Genomic DNA, 15,673 nt, shown 5'->3' with positions numbered 1-15,673 from the left:
GTCTGAAGCTGTCTTTACCTGTTCTAGAACCCTTGAGAATCCTTGTCCCACCCTTAGTCCCAGGAGGTATGGCTGTGTCAGTTTGGAGGCAGGAAAATATCAAACCAAATGCAACTTAATTCAGATATGCACTTGTCAATATCCTAAAAGTAACTGGGTACATTAAACCTGTAAAAATGCCAAACGAAAAAATGGTACCTGAAAAGGCAGTCTCTTACAAGTAAGGATAAAGGGAAAAAAAACACACTCTTGGAATTCCTGACTATTCAGGGTCAGGTATTCCAGACATTAAAAGGAAATCTATTTTGAGAGTTTTTACTTAGGCACTTTAGGAATATCCATTCCCCTTAAATAAATGTAAGTTATGTATTTTATCAAAGTCCACACCATTGTCCTTGGCAAGAATACTGGCCATGACTTGTGCCAGATTACTGTATAAAGTTAATAAAAATGTTTACAAAAACACTATGATAAAGACTTTTCACTTCAGGTTAACCTTCCAAATTTCTTCACTTATTTCAGTTAATTTCATCTTTAGACCAGTCTTAGCCCTTGATTTAACTTTGCCCTTTGTATCTTTGTTGTTCAGAGGGCTCCTGATCCACATCTTTCTAAATGTCATTTTGTACAGAAAAACCTGTATTTCTGTCTTTTTTTTTTTGACAAATTTTTTCAGGAGTCTGTGACTTGTATATTTGCTGTCTTATTCTGCAAAGCAAACAGTATCCTGTGAACATTAAACAGTCTGCCAGCATCCTCACTGTGAGATATGTCATCATAGTGACAGGTTGTTTGACGTTTTCCCATAACCAGTTTCTGTAATACATAGGGCCTTACAGGGAGTAAACCTGTGGGGATCATAGAACTGTATAAGAACTATAGAAACAAATGTCAATCTTTATTCCAGAAATGTGAATTGTTGAAATCACTTAAGAAAAGTATCTTGAGACTAGAGTATTTAATACAGCAAAGTCCGAGTTAGTGTTCCAACAAAGAGATACATACTACTATGGTCCCCAAAGACACAAATTTTTTGTGTTTGTGGTTTCTTGAGATGACTTCTCTGTGTAGACCAAGCTGGGCTCGAACTCAAAGAGATCCACCTGTCTCTGCCTCCCAAGTGCTGGAATTAAAGGTGTACCCCACCACTGCCTTGCAAGACAGATTTCTGTCCTTCAGCTGCCTAAGAGTTGTTCCAGCTTTTCAAGTCGTTGACAGGAAGACGGAGGGAAGTCACTCCACCAGTATCATCTAAGGAACCATCTTGAGTAGTCTCGCTCCAAAGCAGTACAAAAGGGACAATGTTAAACACTCCCAGATTGCCTAGGCAGGTCCTCTACCACTGAGCCATATCCCAAGCCCAGTCTTGTACTCCAGTTCTCCATGAAATCCCATCTGTATCGGCTGATAAGAATGAACAGGAACCCTGGTCTTGTTCCCGTAGGTCATGTTAGCTTCTTGATAGCTTCAATCCACTCTGCTCGCTCAGCCTTGCTGCTGGCCTGGATATAATAGTGTGTGTCGTCCTTCGTAATCACTTTGAAGAGATTTCCTTGGACATTCCCTTTAACTCCTACACAGGAAAAAAGTATTAAACATCCATATCAACTTCTAGCTTAAAGAAGCTGAGCATCAACTAAGACAAAAACACTAAAGTATTTCCACTCCCTACAACCGTAAAGCCTACCAGTGCCTATTCTGGACATTTGCAGCTTGCTTGCTTGCCCATGCTACCCAGAGACCTACAGTTTCATTCACATCAAAAAATCTCCTATTAATAAATAAATAAATTAAAAAAAATAAAGGAAAAAATGGAAAAAAAATCTATGTTAAAAGAGGCACAGAATTTCATGTTTGCTTAGAATTGACTTTGTGTCTATTTCTACATCCACAAGATAGAAATGATACTACCTTCCTATCATAGCTGGAGACTGTAAAATTATTGTGGACAGAAAATGAAAGCATGGGGCTGGAAAGATGGCTCAGGGGTTAAGAGCAATGGCTGTTCTTCCTGAGGACCTGAGTTCAGTTCCCAGCAACCACATGGTGGCTCACAATCATCTATAGTGAGATCCGGTACCCTCTTCTGACCTGCAGGCAGAATACTGTATACATAATAAATAAATAAAACTTTAAAAAAACATTAAGAAATGAAACAAAAGAACTGTGGCCCTTAGCTGCAACTTAGATGGAAGCTTATGGGCCATCAGCACAGAAACTAGGAAAGAATATAAAAAATAAGGATTGTTCAGTTGTATTAAAACACAACATCCCATATAGCATTTTCCTTTGTTTCTAAAATGGACTTCAAAGATCACATCATTGTCTCACTGAGAAAAGACCCACTTGGTTCTCAGAGCTCAGGCCCTCACCACCTCCCCAGGGGTATTAATGACATGCTGATGGAGGCCTCAGAGGTCTTCAAGCCAGAGCTGAAGTTGTTCCTTACCAGTAGGAACACCATTATCCTCCAGAGCGGACACAAGGGATCCTCGAAGAGAAAACCCACCTACCGGCCTGTTCTCTTCCTGTGGAGGAGAGACTGATTAGTAATTCCATGAACACAGAAAAAGAAAACACATCTTCCCCTACGCCTGACCTGCCAGGCCACTGCTAAAGGCACTTCAAATTGTCTGTAATAGATGTGGCTGAACTTGGGAACAGTGAGGCGCTTGGGGCCTGGTCGTAGCAGCAGTGCACTAAGGTCTGGCAGAACTGAGCAACAGTCTCATCCGACCTTCCACCAGAAGCATGCCCTGAGCAACAGTCTCATCCGACCTTCCACCAGAAGCATGTCCTGGCTTCTTTAACCTTTGTCAATAATATACAGTTATGACGGGTATTCCTGCACATTGGACATTGCTATGTAAGTCTCTAATTATGTGCTCGGCATGAAGCAAGACGGGTTTATGGTATCTGGATGGTTAAAGAGCAACTTTGCACACCAAAAGCCTCGGCCCTTGGGCCCCTCTGTTAATAATCAGTACTGAATGGGTGACTCCAGAAAACAAAAGCTAAAGCAGTTAAATAACAATGAAGAAGTGTTGACTTAGATACCAGAGGAGGAAAACCTCAAGAAGGGGCCCAGCACTGCAGGCATCTACAGCAGGCAGTTTCAAGGGGAGACTGATTTGGCCTTGAGAAGCGGGTCCTGGGTACTGGGATAGATTTAACCCAGCAATAAGAAGGGTAATAGCAAAGTCTTAGAGCAGATTAATAGCAAAAGGCCCTGGACTCACCAAGAGCACAAAGCAGTTGACTCTAGATTAAGAGTTAAAAGCTTATACATTTGTTGATATTTTCCAAGTTTCAAAAAGGCTTAGTGTGGCTGGAGATGTAGCTCAGTTGTTAGGATCCCTGTTTAGCCTACACAGAGTTTGGGTTCAATCTGGAAAGATGGCACATGCCTGTAATCCGAGCATTCAAGTTCATCTTGGCTACACAAGGAGTTTGAGACCAGCCAAGGCTACATGCTATGCTAGCTTTAAAAATAAAATCAAAAAAAAAGGATTGGAGACAGCCATGGTAACAACAGTACTAGGACTTACAGATCAATGGGTGCCTTCTGGAGGCCCAAGAGTTTGGTCCCTCAGTCAGCTCTCCTCCTATCCCTCTTCCTAGGCCTTAGCACACATTGTGCTCGACGGGGAATTGAGAGGGTTCCTCCATTAGGCTAAGGGGTCCTGACTGAAACTCATATCAGTCAAGGCTGAACTCCCCGACTAGAGCACCATTTTTCTTTTGATTAGCAAAACTCAGCACGAGATAGTGAGGTGATATTTATGAGAAACATGGAGCAGCAATTCCAGACTCAAAAAGTAATGTATCAATTAAATACAATAAAAAGAAAATTTCAAAGGTGAAAACAAGAAGTTGAGGGAGGCAGGATTTGTAGGCCAGCTGGATGAAGAGGATGGGAGCCCCACTTAGGAGTCTCCCTCTCCCCGCAAAGCAGGCTCCGGGGAAAGTAAAAGAATGAAGGTCCTCATGGCAAGTGGGTACAGAAGACCACACACAGAGCAGACAACTCTGACAGAGAGGTAGGGACGGCAAGGAACCATGGTGCGATGCGGGAGAGGACACACAGCCGTTGCCCAGTCTGCACAGACTCCGGAAGCAGCACAGTCCCAAGGGACAGGGGTCACTCACTTTAGAAGGGTCATAGTAATGCAGGAAAGCTGGGTCCTTCCTCAGAACAAATCGGCGCACCTTCCAGTTTTTCCTCTTGTGCCCCTGTGGGAAAGAAAGGGCTCAAGCTCTACATTTCCTTCCCTCTTCCCTGCGTCCCTCTGACAAAGCCCCGGCAAGCCAGCCTGCTCCAATGGGACTACATCCCAAGGACAGTCTGCAAGAGACTCAGGGATCACAGTAACGCCATCCCTGCTTAGCGGCACCGTGGTCATAATAACACACTAGTTGACAGAGAGCTAAGAGTTAGCACTGAAGGGAAAGGGACACGTCACCCCAACACTCCGGAAGGGAAACACTAAAGGGCTGGGACTGGAGCTCAGAGGTAGGGTTGTTAGCGGAGCAAGCACAAGACCCTGAGTTCAATTCCCAGCGCTGAAAAACAAGAAGGCGAAGGGGCTGGGGAGATGGCTGTTCAGTGAAGAGCATTTGCTGCCCTTGAAGGGGACGCTAACAACCATCTGTAACACCAGTTCCAGAAGATCCAAATCCCTCTTCTGATCTCTCTAAGTACTGTACACACAAACGCACAGACAAAACACCCATATGCACAAAAATATTTTTAATAATATTAAATATATTTAACTAAGTTTAAAGGAGGAAGACAGAACAAACAGCAACTGGTTCAGCAGTTCACAGCCCACATTGTTCCTAGGCCTCACTGAACCCAACTGAAGGTCAACTCGGTCCAAAAGCAACCCTATAGCTCCATGTATATTTGGGCTTTTTATTTTATTTTATTCTATGTTTGATTTTCACCGTTTTTCACTCTGACAGGATAGCACTGGCTATCCTGGAACTCCCTCTATAGACCAGGCTGGCCTAGAACTCACTGAGATCCTCCTTTCTCTGCCTCCTGAGTGTTAGGGTTCAAGGCATGCACCAGCAGCGCCCAGCAGAAGTTGCTTTTTAATGTGACAATTACTTGTGTGTACATTTTTTCGAAACAGTTCTGGGTCTGGCACGAGTAGGTGAGAATGAGCAAGTGTGGGTCCTTCACTTGCCTCTTGCGGCTGGGGGGGGGACCCTGTTTTGTGGAGCCCACTAATAAAGAAGATACTCCAGCATCCTCAGCTCCTGCCTCCCTCTGGGCTCTTTCCTGCCTCCTTCAAGTGTGACAGGTCTACATTTCCTCTGGCCCAAGGGCAGCCATACCTGCTTGGATAGGTAGCCTTGCTTGACCACTATGCCACTTAACTCCATGGTGCTGAGACTGATCTCCTCCTTGGAGCTGACCTTCTTCTTGTAGCTTTCAGCCTGGTGGGAAGGAGAAGACAAGGGCTTGTGACAAACGAACCCCAAACCCAGGCCATGGCGGCTGCAACTGCAAAGAGGATTCCTCAACACAGAAGCCCCTTTTTCCCCATACCCTGGGCCTTTCCTCTGGCTCCAGACTCCCAACGGTGGGAGTTGCCACTTCCTCCCCTCTCCGCTCACGGCAAGGAAAGCCTAACCTTTAACTTACAAAAGTGTACAGGGCTGTGGAGTCATCCAGAAACTGCTCGGCCAGATCCCCGGAACGAATAGCTCCCATGCTCCGGACCCCAACTGGCCTGAGGAAGTTCTCTTCCATAAGCATGGAGGCCAGGGTCACCCCCTCCAGACGGCTGGCTGCAAAGTTGCTGGAGATGAGCCAGTCCACCAAGGAGGAGCCTGTGTCAGGACAAGGACAAACCTGACAGATCTTGGGTCAGCTCTACCCTAGCCTACTCAGGGGCTCGGTGAGCTACCTCACCGACTTTACCCTCCTGGGAAGTCTCAGGTTCTACCACAGAGCAGCCTGAGGGTCACAGCCAATGCTCAGAGCTGTAGCCAAACCCACAGGTGGCCCTCACAGCCTGTCCCATTTCTTCGCAGGCAGCTCAGTCCCCGTTATAAACTGGTCAAGCAGTCGGATAAGCACCCAGTCACTATGTCCCAGATCTCCAACCTGGCCATGGGACAGACAAGCTCACCTAGGAAGGTCTTTTTGTAGGTGCTTCCCTGCTCCATGTTGGGACACGGCCGGATTCCACTGCTGCTGTCATGCAGCTTGTCCACAATTCGACTACACAGAAAGAAGACAAAAGAAAAGACCCTGGTCACACTCACACTGTCTGTGACGGTGGGGATAGAGAGGGCGGGGGATAGGAATCATGATATAAATCATGATATCAGTTCATGAGACAAAGCAAGGGACAGATGGTATGACACACACCACAGACACAGGCTTTGCTTATCAATCAAAATCTAATAGACATGACTTTCAGGTGTTCCTCTTCTTGGTCATCTAAACGTTCAAATAATTCCACACTGGGCAACCGTTACTGCGGACATAAAGCTAAACAGCTGTGACTGTTTAAAACCCAGGGGCCCTCACAGCTCCCTGTGATCTGCATCTGAACTCCTGCAGCTTCTCCTTCGTAGCTTTCCTTTCTGACTCTACCTTCTCGGCTGCACCTCTCTGTACCCACCCTGGCTTAGCAGCTATGTGGACCCACGGGTGTGTGCACACTGCGCTTCAGAGACTGGTGTGCAGTTCCATGAGTTCAGGAACAGACTCGTATCCCATCTAGGGTGGCCGTAACAGCGAGGCTGCTTGGGAGGCTATGGGGCATCACCATGATGGAAACGCCTGTCATACATCTCTGTGGTTTCGGTATCACCAACACCGCTGACTGGCCTTCCCTTGGCAGATGTGACAACTGCCACCACCAGTGAAAGGTCTTCTCTATGTGTGTCCCTAGGGTGGAAGGCCTTTGAGACCTTGATTATTACCGCTTAACTCTGCTGAGCACCTGGCATGACATTCAACAGGCACTCAATAACAGCCTCTTTTTTCTTTATAAAATTGACACATAAGAATTGTACATATTGGGGCTGGAGAGATGGCTCAGAGGTTAAGAGCATTGCCTGCTCTTCCAAAAGTCCTGAGTTCAATTCCCAGCAACCATATGGTGGCTCACAACCATCTGTAACGGGGTCTGGTGCCCTCTTCTGGCCTGCAGTCATACACACAGACAGAATATTGTATACACAATAAATAAATAATTAATTAATTTTAAAAAAAAGAATTGTACATGCTTGTGATGTACTCCATGATTTCTTAGATGGTTGAATGAGGAATCCCTCTAAACAATAAAGCAGCCATTACCTACCACTGAATTGCCAGTGAGACCTGTCACATAATCCTAAGCACTCTGCCTACAATGGAATGGTGGTCTCTACTTCATTCATTAAGGGATTATGACTTGGTAGAGGCCCTAAAAGGTTACATAAGAGGGTGGAGCTAAATAAGGCACGTTCTAAGCAGTCAATCCAGCATAACCAGGACAAAGAAAACTGCTGGCTCTGAAGCACAACGGTGGACTAGCCAAGCCCATGTTGTACCATAGGGTCCCCCTCCCCCACTAAATGGACAGGAGAGGCTGCAGGGATACCAGACAGAGTCGGGGCAGGCAGATGGAGCACTCACTGAAGGCTGATGTGTGGGGGCAACTTGAAAGAGTTTTTCTGTATGTGGAGTTGCTGGACCTTCCCCGGCTGCCCTGCGTGGATAGCGCCCGTTATCTCAAAGGCCCAGGAGTCCCTCTCCTCTCGAGAACAGGCCTCCAGGAAGTACTCAGTGGACGTTCGGGTCTTCAGCTTAATGAGAAGCTGTGGGAAGAGACAACCAGACAGACCGATTCTCAGGGGAGAACCGGGCAAGGGAATGCCGGCAGCAGGAATGACAGGGCTAGGGAGGATCCCGGAGGCCATGTATCCAGCGATGCCTGGTGCCCAACCCTACCCACACTCAGCAGGTGGGCTGTACAGATTGATTGGGATACATCTGAGATCCGAGACAAAGAACTCATGGCCCCCTAGAGCAGCCTTTCCCTTCTGCACAGGTTAATGCAGAGTGCATCCCAACTCTGTGACTCTGACTCATCCCTCCAGACCCACAGCCTCACTTCCTATCACAAGCCCTCTCCAAAGAGGGGAACTCCCGCGCTCTGCGGTCAGATGGAGCTGGACACAAAACGCAGCTCTGCCCCTTGGCTAGGAGTGCCAGGTTATCTCAGGAAACTCACAGAGCTGCAGCATCTCCAAAGACACTGCCAGCTACCCTGGAGGACTGCCAGCAAAGCCCCTTCCGTCCCTGTCTCCGGTTCAAGCATCGCCAAGCCACCCACTTTTTCTTCATGTGACACAGTTTCGATTCCTTCCCGAAAGCCTTGCCCTCTGCTGCATGCTCAGCCCTTGGTCGGCATTCTCAGAGAACCCCACCCAGGATGGAACATTCTGCTCCAGGACAAATGAGAGCTAAAAGAGGCTTAACTATTTGCCCTGGTTCATGAGATAGCCAGGGTTTGAACTCAAATCATTTCATGACAGCCAAGGGGCAAGGTGGCTAGAATGGGACCGGGCATGAGGATGCTCACGTACCGGCCGGTTTTCATACTCCAAGCAGGGGCAGGTGATGGTGCAGCCATCGAGAAGGATCCTTCCCTTGGGTGGGGTCACTCGCCGGCCACCTTCTAGCTTGTAATACAGGAGTGTGTTCTGCCGAAGGATAAACCACCGTGCCTTCCAGTTGGGGACAATGTGGCCCTATGGACGGACAGACAGACAGACAGACAGACAGACAGACAGTAAAGCCCGGTGTTGAGGTGATGCAAGGGAGGATACAAGGGAGGATACTGCGCTAGGGAGAGGAAGCCCATGGCTCCGGCAAGCAGTGTGGGCTGAGAGACAATGTACAGAGACGGAGGGATCAGGAATCGCACTGGGCTCTCCTTTGCTCATCTCTTCTGAGTTGGAGGCAAAAGCCTTTGACCTTGGCCTTTTATTTCCTATTGACCTTTGCTTGTCTATAAATCTCCCCAACCAGGGGTGGAGATCAAAGCCAGGCCCTCTGGCATGTGAGACAAGTGTTTTGCTTTCGAGTTATACATCCCAGAACCAGTTCATAAAGTTTGAGAGAAACTGCAAAATATAAAGAAAAATCACTCACCTTTAATTCTTTTAGTACAAGACAGCCATTGTTAATATCTTCCAGCCTTCCCTTTACCATGACTGTCTGTATGCAAATAATCATGTATGTATGCATGCATTTAGACAGGGTATTATGTGTGCATGTAGAAAGGTCTAACTATGTAACCCAGGCTGGCCTGGAACTCATGATTCTCCTGCCTCAGACAAGGTAGTACACAGCTTTAATTCCAGCACTCATGAAGCAGACAGGCAAATCTCTGTGAGTTTAAAACCAGCCTGGTCTACATAGAGAGTCCCAGGCCAGCCAGGTCCCTGCCGTCAAAAATAAATAAAAATTTAAAAAGAAAATTTAAAAAAAAATAGATAAATAAAAAAAAAGTTTAGTGTGTGTGCATGTGTATGTAGCTAGGGACTGAACCCAAGGCATCGTGTGTGCAAGGTGAGTATTCTGTGAACTTATTATATCTCCATCCCCTAGTAATATAATTCTAAAATTATTATAAATGATTCTCTGTGGTTTTGTGATGGTGGAAATCAAACCAGAGTCTCAAAAATGCTAGGCAAGCACTTCACCATTAAATTGCAGATCTTAGACCGCTCGGCCATCCTGATATCCTAAATTGCAGATCATAAAACATTTTGTTTTTGTTTTTAAGGACAGCAGGGTCTTGCCCAGACTGGATTTGGACCTATGATCCTCCGGCCTCACGATCTGAGTTCTGAGATTGTATGTGTATAATAACCAGAAAATGATATATTATTTTTATTACAGTAAAATAATTTTAAATTCAAATAAGCAAAAAATCTCGATGAGATATTTAAATTGGTCAGATAAGGAAGGCAGGCAAGAGTGAGCACAAAGCACAAACCACCCTTGGGCTTGGGATGCAGCCAGGCGGTGGAGCCCTTGCCTAGTCTCTGTGAGGTCTCAGGCTTGAGTCTCAGCACCAAAACCATTGCAGCACTTCCTTTTAAGAGCATCTGTGTGGCTCTACATGACTTGGGCACCAACTTGTGGGGAAGGGATGGGTTCCTGGTAGGCAGAGGTTTCCCTTCTATGTCACAGTTTGATCTTCAGACCATGAGGAACTTCAAGCAGAAGCAGAACAAGTTTGGGGTCTTATGTTAAAAAAGATCCCTCTGGAGTTGGGGATGTAACCCAGCTGGGATTGTGCTTGCCTGTTGGGGACTGCAGACCCTCAGACCCTGAATTTTCTATGACCCTTTGCCTGCTGGAGTAAACAGCTTGTTTTCCTGTATTTGCAGCTGCTCTGGGCACAAGACCCTCATGAGTTCCTGATGGCAAGGGAGTGGTTTCTGGTGGGCTTGCTGCTGAAAAATCCCGAGAGCTGGGGCGTGGCCATTAGTCAAGGAGAGCCCTATATAAGCTGCCCTGGAACACAATAAATTTTTCATTCTTGTTTCAAGTTTGCCCTCTCTCTCTCTCTCTCTCTCTCTCTCTCTCTCTCTCTCTCTCTCTCTCTCTCTCTCTGTGTGTGTGTGTGTGTGTGTGTGTGTGTGTCTCAATCTCCAGCCCCTTGCCCGACTCAGGAACCTTCCCATGGTGCAGGGGCCACACTTGCCTAACAAAAATGAAGCCCTCACCACATAAGCTAGGCCTGGTGACTTAAGCCTGAACTCTAGGGATGGAGGAAAAAGGATCAGAAGTTCAAAGCCATCCTCAGCTACATAGTGAGTTCAAAGCCAGCCTGGACTAGAGTCTGCCTCAAAAATCAGTCAATCAATCAGTTAGTCACTCACTCTGGTCAGGCTTAGTGGCACACTAATCTGTAATTACACCTGAGGCAGGAGGATCACAAGTTTGAGGCTACTCAATGAGACCCTGCCTCAACAAAACAATCATTCTGACCACTGTGTGCTGGAACAAGTGAGCAAAACAATGAGATAGCAGTGGGGACCTCACCAGGAGGTTCCTCACACCTTGAAGGAAACCACCCGGTGTTCCTCCTCTAAAGATCAACCACAGGTAAGTCATGGTGCACACGGGCAAAGTGAGTCTAGTCCAAATAAACCCAGCCCCCACCCCTCCACCTAGGCACTGGTTCCCATGCACGGAGAAGTCTCTCTCTTCAGGCCTCTTGTCTGTAAGCCACTGTCTGAAGCACAGGCCAGTTCCTTTAGGGGAAAGGAGGAGCCCGATGAGATGGGCAGCTCAGGGATGTACTAAAGAAGCACAGAACGTAACAGCTGGAGATACTGTCCTCCCTAACTTTAACAGCCAGGCCTGGTAGCTGTTAATCCCAGCACTCCAGGGACAGAGGCAGGCAGATCTCTGGGAGTTAGTTCAAGGCCAGCCTGGTCTATAGAGCTAATTCCAGGACAGCCAGGGTTACATAGAGAAACCCTGTCTTGAAAAAAGAAGAAGTAGATTTAATACCACAAGCATTTTTATACACCTGTTTAACAATGGTTTAATTAATCATTTATCTCAGGAGATGTGTGAGCGGCTTCCAGGGGTGTTTGGTTGATTGGTTGTGTTATGTGTTTATTTGAGAAAGGGTTTCCCTATGTAGCATAGGCAAATCTCCAACCAAGGATCCTCCTCCCTCCGCTTCCCAAGTGCTGAAATATATCACTACACCAGGCTTCTAGAATATTTTATACATACAAAATATTATGTTGGGCTGAGATGTAGTTCAGTAGGTAGAGGGCTCGCCAAGCTGGATTGAATCCTCAGAACCAAATAAACTGGACATGATGCACATGCCTATAAAACAGTACTTGGGAGGTGGAGACTGACAGATTAAGGAGTTCAAGGTCGTCCTTAAATACATAGAGAGTTTGAGGCTACAGTGGGCTATATAAGACCCTGCCTCAATAAAAAAACAGATAAAGTTCTACTGTATTTCCCTGAGCTAGAGTCCTGGAGCGCTCCAGTGATGTCTCAGGCCAGCACGTTGCTCAAGCCTGACAGTAGCGCCTCCATTTCAACTCTCCTCACCACAGAGCCATATTCCTCCACCCCCACCCGCACCCCCACCCCGCTGCTCCTCCCCCTGAGAGCCGGGTCTGGCAACTGCCCTGTGTTTTGCCTAGAGTTTGGTTCTTTCTTGTCTGGGCAGGATTAGGAGCCAAATCCATCATGCCCTTGCTTGCCTCCAGCTAAGCCTCCCAGGAGATGGCTGCTCTACTCTCTCGTTCCCCATCCCAGAGCTGCGAACCCTCCCAAACTACCCAGTGCAACCCCGACCCTGTAGCTTCCCCAGGGGGTACAACACAAGGATGGCCACTTGAGAGGCAGAGGGAGCAGGTGGTGATCATAGCGGGGATCTCGGGCCAGGAACAAACTTCTCAGGATCCGGCTGGAAGGAGGCATTGGTGCTTCAGCTTCGCCCTCTGCTGACTCCCTGCATCCTAGACCAGGCCTCCCAGAAGACAAGGGCAATCCTCCTCTGTGTTGTGCTGAGCCTTAGCCCTCCCGTCTCTACATAGTAGAGGTAGTGGGGAGTCACGTAGGCAACCCCAGGAATAGGCAGAGGCCCACAAAGCCCTATCTGAAGGGTTTGGCCTGGAGATGATCCCACGCCTTCACCAGCCAACTTCATATCACACCACCTCAGTCATCTCACAGGCTGCAGCACCCTGGGAGACAGAGGTTCCCCACAGCCTGTCTCTCTGACCTGGGTGAACCATCTCATCATTTAAACGACAAAGACACGAAGTGAGCATGGGATTCTGTACAGACGGACACCAGCCTGACCACCGACCTGACATCAGCTTCCTTGCTTATAGCTTTGAACAAAGCACACCGTGTCTTCCTGGATCACATGCTGTGCAGAGCCAGGCAGACACCGTGTAAACAGAATAGAAAAGGGACTTGAGCTTTCAGGGCTCTGGAGCTGCTGTGGCCGGGTAAACAATGAGGACAACCGCTTTACCCTCATCACCCCACTTCCTAAGGCTGTAAGCCCAGAACAGCTCAGTCTAGAATTTATTTATCTGTTTGCTATGCTGTTATACTAATATAAATGTTCAGTGTCGACATCAATGTTAATTTTTTTAGGTGTTAGTGGTCAAACCCAAGATTTCCTGCAGGCTAGGTAAGTGTCATACTGCTGAACCCTAAAATTTTTTCTTTCAAGTTCTTTCATTCATTTTCTGCCTTGATTTTAGGGCATCCTGGGAGTCCCAGAGTGTCCCCTGTTTGGACTCTTGCTTCTTCACCACGGGGTAACGGGGATGAACTAAGGATGGAATCTGTGTCCCATCTAATACTCTAGGCAAGCTATCCCATCTTACTGATACTCATTCTTCTCATCTATAAATGGTAGCAACAGCTGTTCTGCCAATCACAAATCCTGCAGGACTGATGAAGGATGAAACAAGACAGTCAAGTGGTAAAACACACACACACACACACACACACACACACACACACGGGAGGGGGTGCCTCTCTCCCTCCCAGATTGTAAACTACACGGCATGTCCATGGTATTTTATATTTCAATATCCAACTGTTATGTGTTTTAATTGACACATGACTGTGTATATTCATAGGGTACATACATCATGACGTCAATCATAGGCATGGTATGCAACAATCGCATCAGGGTAACCGGCATATTCCTCACCTCAAATATTTATTATTGTTTCATGGTGTCGGAAACATTCAAAATCCTCTTAGCCATTTCAGAATACATTTTAATTGCAGTCCACCATAGCTAACCTTCTGCCACAGAATGTTAGAAGTCATTCCTTCTTTCCAACTGTACCCTCTCTCTTCACCGTGCACCCCACACTTCTTAAGAAATTGTAATAAGGTGTGTGATGTTTGCGTAGCTGTGGACTTGGACCTTGAGCATACTAACCACGGGTCCTGACCCTGGCCCCGTCCTCAGTCCCAATAAAGTTGTTTTAAAAGATCCATGCCAGAGCCAGCCCCGAGCCACAGTAACCAAACTGGATCCGCCTTTGCGGGCCGGGCGGGTTGGCTAGCAGGCGCGCTCCCCAGCCTCGCCCGTGCGTCCAGCCAACGCCCGCTCCGCTGTCCCCACCGCCACGCGGGCGCGAGGCCGAAGAGCACTCACCCTCTTCACGAGGAAGCCCTCCTTGAGCACGCCGTCCTCCATGTCGCTGGTCCAGGTGAGCTGTCCCCGCGATTCGCCGCCTGAGCCGCCCGCTCCCAGGAAGCCGCTCCCGCCCGGCGACGCCCCCTGGCGCGTATCCAGTGCCAGAGCCTTGGGCCCCGCGGGCAGGAAGTCTGGCCAGGTCGGGACTTATACACCGACCTTCCCACGCGAGGTGCCTGCAAGCCCCACCCGCGCGATCCGCTGTGGTCGCCCAAGTAAATGACCCTGGACGGGTGTCTAGACTTGTGAGCCATCCCTGAGCGCGGAAGAAACAGATAGGGTGGGACTGAGCTAGGAGGGCAATAAAATCACAAATTTAAGGCGGCTGGTACAGTCTACAGGGCCTTGTGCCCATAACACACTCCACATCACACCATCCTCATCTGGGAAAAAAAAAAAAACCCACCAAGTACTGAAGATTTTAGCAGTCATCCGAATAATCATACTTTAATGCAATATTTTAAAGTCAAAATTAATAGGCATTATTGGTGATGAACAAACTATCCTGAGAAAATCAACACAGTGTTCTACTATGCCATGCCAGCTCCTGAAACAAAAGTAAACTACGGGTATTGCTGATGGGCTTAGCATCCCTGATATTTCTTATTTATTGTGCAGGGGGAAGGGACACTCGGCAGGAGATAGACCCTGGGGTGCCTAGGAGGAATGAGAATGCTGAACTCAGAAGAGGGAGCTGCTGCCATGGAGAGAATGTGATACCCTTCAAGCGGGCTCTCCACCTACCCTAGGGTCCTCTGTGGCTCTCTAAGAGACATACGCCTTCACCTCACCATTAAAGCCAGGAGACCTGGCAGAGGCCACGGTGTTGTGTTACCAGGCAAAAGCTTCCTAGGTTTTGAATCCAAAGGCAACAGGGTTTCCATTCTAGGTTCAATAGTAGTGTTAGGCTTCATTTGCAGTATCCCAACTCCAGGAGGCAAAGACTATGTTTTCCAGGAAACTGAACTTTCAAGCCATTAACACTTAACTGAAGGCCTCACAGCCCAAGGCATTTTGAGCACACTTGTTTCTCAACCCCAGCAGGGCTCAAGCCAGGCTAGGAAAGGCTGTGAAAGGTTGATCCTGAGCCAGATCCTTCTTGGAGGCGTTGACAGGGCCTTTTCTTGGGAAAATGGGATTGTCGGTGAGTTCTCTGAAGGGGACAAGGTTGGTCCTTTCTCCCCAGTGCAGATGCTGCACTTCCTAGGAGGGAAGCCCCTGCCCTGGCCCACCCTGTCTGATTCACTCAACCTTCAGCATGAGTCACTGCTCCTGCCTTCCCCAGTCTGTGGTGACTGCTCCATCAGCTACCAGGGAACCCCGGTGACATAAGCCCCGCTCAGCCACAGGAAGGAGGTGGGGGGAAATGGAAGTAAGCAGACTGCACAGACAGCTTGGACATGGGGAGGAGGCAGGATGAGGAAGGAGCCTCCAGACTC

The 15,673-nt window shown here is 47.8% G+C and overlaps 1 protein-coding gene across 1 annotated transcript; it reads right to left on the bottom strand.

Annotated features, from left to right (window-relative positions):
* Positions 1–934: 934 nt before the first annotated feature.
* Plek2 (pleckstrin 2) lies at positions 935–14,478 on the bottom strand. The gene is made up of 9 exons (XM_075947612.1): positions 14,193–14,478; positions 8,596–8,760; positions 7,643–7,824; positions 6,144–6,235; positions 5,654–5,841; positions 5,344–5,445; positions 4,150–4,233; positions 2,450–2,528; positions 935–1,573 (listed from the first exon to the last, which is right to left on the bottom strand). Exons 1-9 carry the CDS (start codon positions 14,232–14,234, stop codon positions 1,446–1,448), a joined length of 1,062 nt encoding a protein of 353 aa, XP_075803727.1. The 5' UTR covers positions 14,235–14,478; the 3' UTR covers positions 935–1,445.
* Between the last annotated feature and the right edge of the window lie 1,195 nt (positions 14,479–15,673).

The sequence above is a fragment of the Microtus pennsylvanicus genome, chromosome 14 (assembly GCF_037038515.1).
Source record: "Microtus pennsylvanicus isolate mMicPen1 chromosome 14, mMicPen1.hap1, whole genome shotgun sequence".
NCBI classification, from domain to species: domain Eukaryota; kingdom Metazoa; phylum Chordata; class Mammalia; order Rodentia; family Cricetidae; genus Microtus; species Microtus pennsylvanicus.
Note: the sequence above shows the minus strand (reverse complement) of the source record. Positions and strands in the feature narration are given on the sequence as shown.